Consider the following 9,383-nt stretch of genomic DNA (forward strand, 5'->3'; position numbering starts at 1 on the left):
GGAAGCTGGTTATCCAAGATTAAAGGACTAGTAAGTGGTAGAATCAGATCTGGAACTCAGATCTCCAAACTTCTTGTCCAGGGAAAGAGCCAGAGAGGAAAAAGCAGTCCCACAACCAGGCAGGGTGCTTCGTCCTCTCTTTGGTAATATATGTACGTTTCAAGAGGAATCTTCTAGAAACAATACCCCTGACTTTGTGTCATGTAGGGTCATGTAAAGGAGCCCTGGTGACGCAAAGGTTAAGCGCTGGGCTGCTACCGAAGGGTTGGTGGTTTTAACCACCAGTGGCTCTGTGGGAGAAAGATGTGACAGTCTGCTACCATAGAGATTTACAGCCTTGGAAACCCTATGGGGCAGTTCTACTCTGTCCTATAGGGTCGCTCTGAGTCAACTTGGCAACACCTAACAACAACAGGGTCATGGAGGGTCAGATAGATGAGAAAGGCAATGCCATAGCACAGATACTGTAGAATAGTCATGGCTTTGTGATACTTCTCATCATACATTAGGTCATGTTCATTACTGCCCCTGAGATAGAGTAACCAAGACCTTCTGATGGGCCCTACCTTCTTTTTTTGTATTCATATGAGCTGGGAAGTGAGTGGCAAAGGAGAAGGGAAGCATGGAAAAGGTGCAGTGGCATGGCGTTTGAATGAGCATGTGAGGGGTTGTTGTTAGCCCATAAAAACAAGGTATACGGGGACTATTCAGAGCAGTGCCCTTCCCAAGTAACTATATGGATCAGCTAGAAAGTCCACTGCTTTTCAGGACCTGTACTTTTATAAATCTGCTTTCAATGTTAAGTAGTACTTCTTCAGCTCCAGCAATTCATCTCTGAATATTATCTCTATGTTCTAGGAGCCTCGTTGATACTGTTTATGCCTTGAAGGATGAGGTCAAAGAACTGAAGCAGGTAATCAAATATGAAAGTCATTCTCTCAGACCAAAGCAGAACCACTCCCTCTTCCTTGCCACACACTTGTAGGTGCTGTCGGGGAAGGTCCAGAAGGAAAGTGGTGAGGTGGGGACTTTTCTTTTCCTTCTATTATAAAGTAGGTTTTGTTGATTTTAAGCGCATGGCCTTGGGTTTAAATTTCTTTCTGAGGCTTGTTTAAATTCCTATTTAGCAGTTTGCAGTTGGGTCCCAAACTTAGTTACGACTTCCATGTTTCCTGACCCCTATAAACAGGATTAAGAAAAGATAAGTCATTCTTGGCTGTGTCAGTGTAAGCAGAACCATAAATCGTGGTTTGTGGGCTCCTCTGCAGATATGATTAGTGCTCCATGATAAACACTCTTCCCTGTGGGTCATAGATCTGACCAAGAACTTGTCTCCCAGTGTGTTTGTGGACTGACTGTACCTGGTGGTAGCAGGGTTATGGATGAGTTGGAGAGGAGAGAACCCAGGGACTGGAAGTCCACTTAGGAGGTTATTTCAAAACTGAGGGTGAGACATGACGAAGTCTTGAACTAAGGTAGTGCCAATGAGGCCGTGGAGGAGGAGAATGGATGTAAAGGAAGGCACATTGCAGAGTTAGAACCTATCAAAGAGGATGATGTGCTGTTGGGATTAAGAAAGAATTAGGTCCATCAACAGATGAATGGGTAAACAAAATGTGGTATATAACACAGAATGGAATATTACTCAGCCATAAAGAGAAATAAGTCCTGATGCATGCCATAACATGGATGAAACTTGAAAACATCATGCTGAGTAAAATAAGTCAGTCGCAAAAGGACAAATACTGTATGATCTCACTTATATGAAATAAAAAAATATATAGAAACCAAAAATTAATAGTGGTTACCAGGGGTAGGAGGGAGGGGAAAAGGGGGAGTTTTTGCTTAGGGGGCACTGAGTTCATGCTAATGGTGGTAGAACGATTGGGAAAAGGATAGCGAGAATAGTCGTACAATTTGAAGAATGTAGTCAAAGTCACTGAAGTGTACATATAAAATTTGTTGAGTTGGCATGTTTTGTTTTGTATATTTTCACTACAAAAAATAAATAAAAAAGAAAAAGAAAAAATCTAGGATTAAAGATGAAGTTTCTTACCACGGTATCCAGTTTGATATGGTGGTGTCCCTCATGGAGATCAGAAAGCACAGGAAGAGAAGTGTGGGGTGATGGAGGAGATATTGAGTTCAGTTTAGGACACAATGAGTTTTAGGTGCTTGTAGCAAGTTGGCATTTGGAGTTGTGGGCCTGGTGTTCAGGAGATGAGGTCAGACCCAGAGAGATTCAGGAGGCCCCTTAGTAGACCCTTGAGCTGAAAGACACTAAGTGAAGAGAGTGTTGAATGAGAAGAGGGCCAGAGTCTTAGAGAATGCCAATATTTCATAAAATACGATTGCAGAGGTGGTGGTCAGAGAGAAGAAGGACAGCCAGGAGACTGCCTTGTCTTGGAAGCTGAGGGAGGGGAGTTTGGGGAAGGAACACATAGCCAGTGGTGAAGGCTGCTGAGAAGGTGAGGGAGGAGCCCTGTGAAGGGGTCACCGGTTTGGTAATTAATGAGTCTTTTCCCATTGTAGGAGAATAAAAGAATGAAGCAATGCCTGGAAGAAGAATTGAAATCAAGAAGGGACCTAGAAAAGCTGGTCCGGAGGTTGTTGAAGCAAACGGATGAGTGTATTCGGGCTGAGTCCAGTAGCAAGACCTCGATTCTTCCATAACCATCACTGTGCAGCTGGGCAGAGTGTGCCTTCAGGGCATCTGGAAATGTCCAGATGAGTGATTTGACTCAGTTTGCTCACTTCTTTGGTTTTTATTTTGTGTTTGAGTCTCTATCTCTCTCTGTGTCCCTCTCCCATCTCTCCCTCCCTCTCTCTCTCTTATTTCTTTCTCTGTATGTGTGTGTGGTATCTTTGCCTGGGTGTTTGTTGTTTGGTTATTAGTTGGTTGTTTTGTTTTTAAACAGAGGAAAAAGCAAGAGGTGGTGGTAGAAGTCTCCCCAGAGTCTTTTCCATTCAATAAGAAAAGGAAAGCTAATGCAGGCCAATGACTTTAAATGGTCTTCAGATGGCCTTCAATTCACAGTGCCTCTGCAAAACCATTGTCTCAGGTCACTCTTGTTGGGCTCAGCTGCTGTCCCAAAGTGGCTGGCCATGGTTGGTTAAGTGTGAACCCAAATTTTCCCCCCAAACTTTCCTATACCTGGAAGCCCCTCAGTACCTAATGTGCTGAAGGCAAAGTGTCCTGGGCTATGACTAGAGTAGGATGAAAGACAAACGTATTTGCCTGAATGATCCCGCTGCCCTTCCCTAGCCCATCCCGTGCCACCTCTCAGTGCATACCTTTTTTTGATTACTCCCTATGTTGTCTGTTAGAAGAAAACAACAGTGCCCTTATTCCTTTTTTGTTGGTTTACATTTTAACTCAGTGGGGCAGAAGTTTTGGTCGTTCAAGCCAATGCCAAATCCCTTAGCAAATCGCACTAAGCAGCCCTTCCCTCAGCAGCAGAGTTGACCACCTCTTCATAGTGCATGATGGGCTTTTTTCTTAGCCTTCTGACTAGCGTGTAAGTTTTGTACTTCCCGTGCTTTTACCAACCATACCAAACAGTGTGTAAGCCTAGTATCTGTGTGTTTTGCTTACTTCTTAAAAAAGTAGTTAGACTGTGAGCAGTTACTTTCTCTACATTGCACATTCAAGCTGTGACCTTTCATCCTTCAAAACAATCTGCATTGAAGAGATCTTGTACCCTAGTAGACAGCTTTCATTCACCTTATTGCTCTCCCATATATGCTGTAAGAAGTTGTAATATTTGTTGGCCTCTTTGAGTAAGAAGCTAAGCATTATTTGCAGTAATGTGCTGATGGTCCAGTTTGTATATCCAGAATGAAAGGGCACCTCTGGTATCTGGGTGCTGGTTACTAGTAGAGCTGATTTACTCAGGTTGCTCATTGAATCATATCAGCAACTTTGGAAGTCTCCCAGAAATTAGAACGGTGAGAAACCAGGTTTAGAAGAGTCACAGAGGGCAGCACACATCCAAATTCAACACAGTTGAGAGTTTGCCCCAGGTTCTAGGACAGAGTAGACCCTCCCACCCCCGAAGACAGGTGAAGTGTGGCTGGATGGGGAAGATCACTAGAAAGAGAGGCAAAGAGCCAGTGGACTGATCAAAGCTGTCTTCCAGGTACATTTGATGGGTGCCTGCAAATGTGGGTTTTGCAAATGTTGTTTAGAAACCAAACTTGAAGTTTGAAACTCCCAGCTTGCTGAAGGAGCTCTTTTTCTCTCTGATATTGGGGGTGGGGTCTCGGGGTCCCATAACTGGGGACTGTTGTCTGCTGGCTACACAGTAGAAATGACGCCATCCACAGGGAGTGGACTATTCCTGTGGTCCAGCATCAGCCAACCATACCCAGCCGTCTTTGGAAGCTGAAGAGTGAAGATTTCTAGGAAGGGGTGTTGTTGTTTTCAGCACAGCGTTTAGATATGAAACCCTCACCTGAAAATTTAAACCATCTACAACTCACATCTTAGAATCTGCCCTGTCTGCTGTTAGTCAACGGCTTGCAATAAATGTGCCAACTGTATTCATAGGAAACCTTTTTGTGGTTGCAAAAGACTTTAGTTGATAAGTTATAGGATTGCTTCGAATAGTGAAAGGTCTTTCTTTGAAAGTGATGTGTACATATGCATGTGTTAGGACTTCGCCTTCCTGCTGGGAGGCCCTCGGTACCGAGTGGTGTCATGCGCTCACACACTAAACAATAATATAAAGGAAATGAAGCCATGTTAACCTGAGAGCAGTGTCTCTATAATTGTGTTGTTTACAATACTATGTCGATGGGTTCCTGTTACCCTGTAATTAAACTGCTGCCCTTAATGGCCTTTCAGTTCCTCTTCTGTCATGCCCCTTCTTACACAAGCTCAATTTTTCTAACTTGTTTTTATTTTGAAGACTTTTAAAATGGACATTTTCAATAAATAAGAATAACAATGCTTTATAAAATAAGTCCTTTGTTTCTTTCTTTCACTAGCCGTCGTGCAGAGAGATTTCTTGTGCTGGATCAGCTTCCTCTCCCATCTCCCTCATTAGTTAGTCCACTCTCTTTAGGCCCCCGAGTCAGCCTCTGCTTTTCTCACTCAGGCAGGTGACATTTGCTCCCTACTTTACAGAGAAAATAGATGCCATGAGACAGAACCTTCCTTAACTTCTTCACCCCTCTTGACCTCTAACTCCAACCTGTAAACTGTCTATACCCCTTCTCACCATTTTTCTTCCAATATTAGAGAAAGACATATCCATTTTCCAATACAAGTTTATCCTTGGTTTTTAGTCTTGTCTCCATCCTCTATATTTTGCAGGATTTTGTCAGTCAGTGATATCCTATATTTTGACCACAGTTGGAATGCTGGTTCAGTGGTTAGAATGATAAAATTTTCTCTACCTCAGGATAGAAAACTGGATATTATCTGCTGCTACTCAGCACCCATTCCTACCCCTTTTATCTTTCCCCCCGGAAAGCTAAAATAATATATTTCCCAGACTCCCTTGCAGCTAGAGTTCTGTATACAGTGTGGGTTCTGATAAATTTTTGGTTCTGACAATGAGATGCACATGAACAAGGTTTGACAGGCTTAAGTCAGGTAGAAGGTATCTTCCTGGGGCTTGGTGGCTGACAGGCAGGTTTCAAAGATGTGCTTGTGGCATCTGTACTCCATGTTCCAGTGTGTCAAGTCACAACGTTGTGAGTGAGGGGCTGAAGTTGTATCAGTGGTAGGAGCAATGGCAGAAGTTTCCTGAAGTCTGGATCACAACTATAGTGAGATGACCTTGAAGTCAATAGTCCAGAGGCAGCCCCCTGATTTCCACTTCTCCCACCTGAGATACCTTCAGTGGTTTCTGTTTCCTGCCCTGAACTAATAAATAGAGCATTCCACCTCCTTTGGGCCGGATACTGCACTAAGTGGTTTACATGGTTAAGCTCATGTAAACCCTCACAACAACCCTATGAGGTATGCACTATTGTTAGTTCCGGTTTACAAATGCACAGAGGCACAGAAATATTGAATAACATGTTAGTGAGGGAGGGAGCTGGGATTTGAATCCCTGGCCTGTCTGTCTCCAGGATCCATGTTCTTTCTACTGCACTCCCTCCTCTGCACTTGGTCCCTAACCAGGCTTCTACCTCAGTAATCTACCCTGATGAAGTTTCCAATGAGCTCTTAATGGACAGATCCAGGAAACTTTTTTTTTCAATACCCATCTTGACCTCTCTGCAGTATTTGGCCCCTCGCCTCTTTGATAAATCTCTCCCTCCTTGGTTTTTATGATCTCACACTTCCCTGACTTTCACTCAACCTTCTGACCACTCCTCAGTCTCCTTTGCTGGATCTGCCTCCTTTGCCTGTCCCCTGATCATTGCTGATCCTCAACACTCTCTTCCTCTTCTCTTCCATTTTACAACTTCCTCCTGGACAATCTTGTCTGCTCCTACAACTTTATCTGTCAAAATGCAAATGACTCCCAAGTCCATATTTTTCAATTTTGACCTTTCTCTTGAGCTCCAGTCCCACAGACGCAACTGCCTTCTGGACATCTCGGCTTGGATGTCCTAAACCAAAAAACCAAACCCATTGCCGTCAAGTTGATTCCAACTCATCAAACTCAGCATGTCCAGAACTAGACTCCTCTCTTTATCTCTCTTTCCAAGTCTACTCTTCCAGTGTTTCCCGCCCTCAGTTGTCCCAGCCAGAAACATGAGCATTATCTTTCATTCCATCTTGGTTTTTGGTAATGTATAAATTTTTAAAGGGTTCATTCCATCCTTTCCAACAACCCTTTAAAAATTTATACATTACCAAAAACCAAAAACCAAACCCGTTGCCGTCGAGTTGATTCCGACTCATAGTGACCCTATAGGAAAGAGTAGAACTGCCCCATAGAGTTTCCAAAAAGTAGCTGGTGGATTCAAACTGCTGACTTTTTGGTTAGCAGCCAAGCTATTAACCACTTTGCAACCAGGGCTCCAAATTTATACATTAACTCTTTATAAATCTAGTCATCAAGTCTTACCATTTTTAACTGAATTCCTCTTCTCCATCCTCATGACCACTGCTGTATTCTGGGCACTTGCCACCTCTCCTTTGAACAAATGCAGTTGCCTGCTAAACATATCCTTGCCTCTTGTATCACCTTCTCTAGTCTGGCCTCTTTGGTGCCAGTAGGATGATAATCTGTAAGATCTGACCATGTCACTTACCAGTTTAAAAAATTTCTCTCTTGCCTGTGCCTACCACACAGTAAAATCTGATCTCATGGAATTTCTCTTAAGTTCTATAATATGCCATTTGCCCTGTCTGGAATCCATTTCCAATTCCTATCCGTGAAGCAAACTCCTCCCTTTGAATTTTGAGTCAGCCCAACTATTGATGTGAACTCATGATTTCTACAAAACATCTATGTGTCTGTGCAAGGAGCTCTGGTGGCACAATGGTTAAGCACTCGACTGCTAACCTAAAGGTTGGTGGTTCAAACTACCCAGCAGCTCTGCAGGAGAAAGACCTGGTGATCTGCTTCCATAAAGATTACAGCCAGGAAAACCCTGTGGGGCAGTCCCACTCTGTCATGTGGAGTCACTACGAGTTGGAATCAACTCGATGGCATCTAACAACAACAAATGTGTTTATGCATGTGTATGTGTACATTTATATGTATGCGGTATGTACATTTGTATGTATTAGGATTACCAGGTGAAATATAACATGCTAGTTAAATTCAAATTTCAGATAAACAACAAATAACTTTTTGGTATAGGTATGTCCCAAATATTGCATAGGACGTAGTTATATCAAAACGTCTCGTTGTTTACCTGAAATTCAAATTTAACTAAGTGTCTTGTATTTTCATTTCCTGAATCTGGCAAGCTTAGTATGCACGTGCATTTATATATGTATATAAATGCATCCCCCAGTGTCTGTCAGTTTATCATTCTGTGGGAGCTTGTGTGTTGCTGTGATGCTGGAAGCTATGCCACCGGTATTCAGACACCAGCAGGGTCACCCATAACGGACACGTATCAGCGGAGCTTCCACACTAAGACAGACTAGGAAAAAGAACCCAGCATCTACTTCGGAAAAGAATTAGCCAGTGAAAACCTTATGAATAGCAGCAGAACATTGTCCGATATAGTGCCGGAAGATGAGCCCCTCGGGTTGGAAGACACTAGAAAGACGACTGGAGAAGAGCTGCCGCCTCAAATTAGACTTGACCTTAATGAAGTGGATGGAGTCAAGCTTTCAGGATCTTCATTTGCTTATGTGGCACGATCCAAAATGAGAAGAAACAGCTGCAAACATCCATTAATAATAGGAACGTGGAATGTAGGAAGTATGAATCTAGGAAAATCGGAAATCGTCAAAACTGAAATGGAACGCATAAAGATCGATATCCTAAGCATTAGTGAGCTGAAATGGACTGCTATTGGCCATTTTGAATCAGACAATCATACGTTCTACTATGCCGGGAATGACAACTTGAAGAGGAATGGCGTTGCATTCATCATCAAAAAGAACATTTCAAGATCTATCCTGAAGTACAACGCTGTCAGTGACAGGATAATATCCATACGCCTACAAGGAAGATCAATTAATATGAGTATTATTCAAATTTACGCACCAACCACTAATGCCAATGATGAGGAAATTGAAGATTTTTACCAACTTCTGCAGTCTGAAATTGATCAAACGTGCAATCAAGATGCATTGATAATTACTGGTGATTGGAATGAGAAAATTAGAAACGAAGAAGGATCAGTAGTTGGAAAATATAGCCTTGGTGATAGAAACGATGCTGGAGATCACATGATAGAATTTTGTAAGACCAACGACCTCTTCATTGCAAATACCTTTTTTAAACAACATAAACAGCGACTATACACATGGACCTCACCAGATGGAATACACAGGAATCAAATCGATTACATCTGTGGAAAGAGAGGATTGAAAAGCTCAATGTCATCAGTCAGAACAAGGCCAGGCGCCGACTGCAGAACAGACCATCAATCGCTCATATGCAAGTTCAAGTTGAAACTGAAGAAAAGTAGAACCAAAAGTAGAGCCAAAGTATGACCTTGAGTGTATCCCACCTGAATTTAGAGACCATCTCAAGAATAGATTTGACACATTAAACACTAATGACCGAAGACCAGACAAATTGTGGAATGACATCAAGGACATCATACATGAAGAAAGCAAGAGTTCATTAAAAAGACAAGAAAGAAAGAAAGAAAAGACCAAAATGAATGTCAGAAGGGACTCTGAAACTTGCTCTTAAACGTCAAGTATCTAAAGCAAAAGGAAGAGATGATGAAGTAAAAGACCTGAACAGAAGATTTCAAAGGGCAGCTCGAGAAGACAAAGTATTATAATG

At 42.4% G+C, this 9,383-nt stretch overlaps 1 protein-coding gene across 4 annotated transcripts in view; it reads left to right on the forward strand.

Annotated features, from left to right (window-relative positions):
- ARHGEF6 (Rac/Cdc42 guanine nucleotide exchange factor 6) overlaps positions 1–3,554 on the forward strand; it is a 112,829-nt gene extending 109,275 nt beyond the window's left edge. For all 4 annotated transcript variants that reach the window (XM_023735479.1, XM_023735480.1, XM_023735481.1 and 1 more), the window contains 2 exons: positions 859–913; positions 2,533–3,554. In XM_023735479.1, coding sequence (XP_023591247.1) covers positions 859–913; positions 2,533–2,673 — 196 coding nt within the window. In that variant the 3' untranslated portion in view covers positions 2,674–3,554. The remainder of the gene's footprint in view (positions 1–858; positions 914–2,532) is intronic.
- The last annotated feature ends 5,829 nt before the right edge of the window (positions 3,555–9,383 follow it).

Source organism: Trichechus manatus, unplaced genomic scaffold (genome assembly GCF_000243295.1).
Source record: "Trichechus manatus latirostris isolate Lorelei unplaced genomic scaffold, TriManLat1.0 scaffold00079, whole genome shotgun sequence".
NCBI classification, from domain to species: domain Eukaryota; kingdom Metazoa; phylum Chordata; class Mammalia; order Sirenia; family Trichechidae; genus Trichechus; species Trichechus manatus.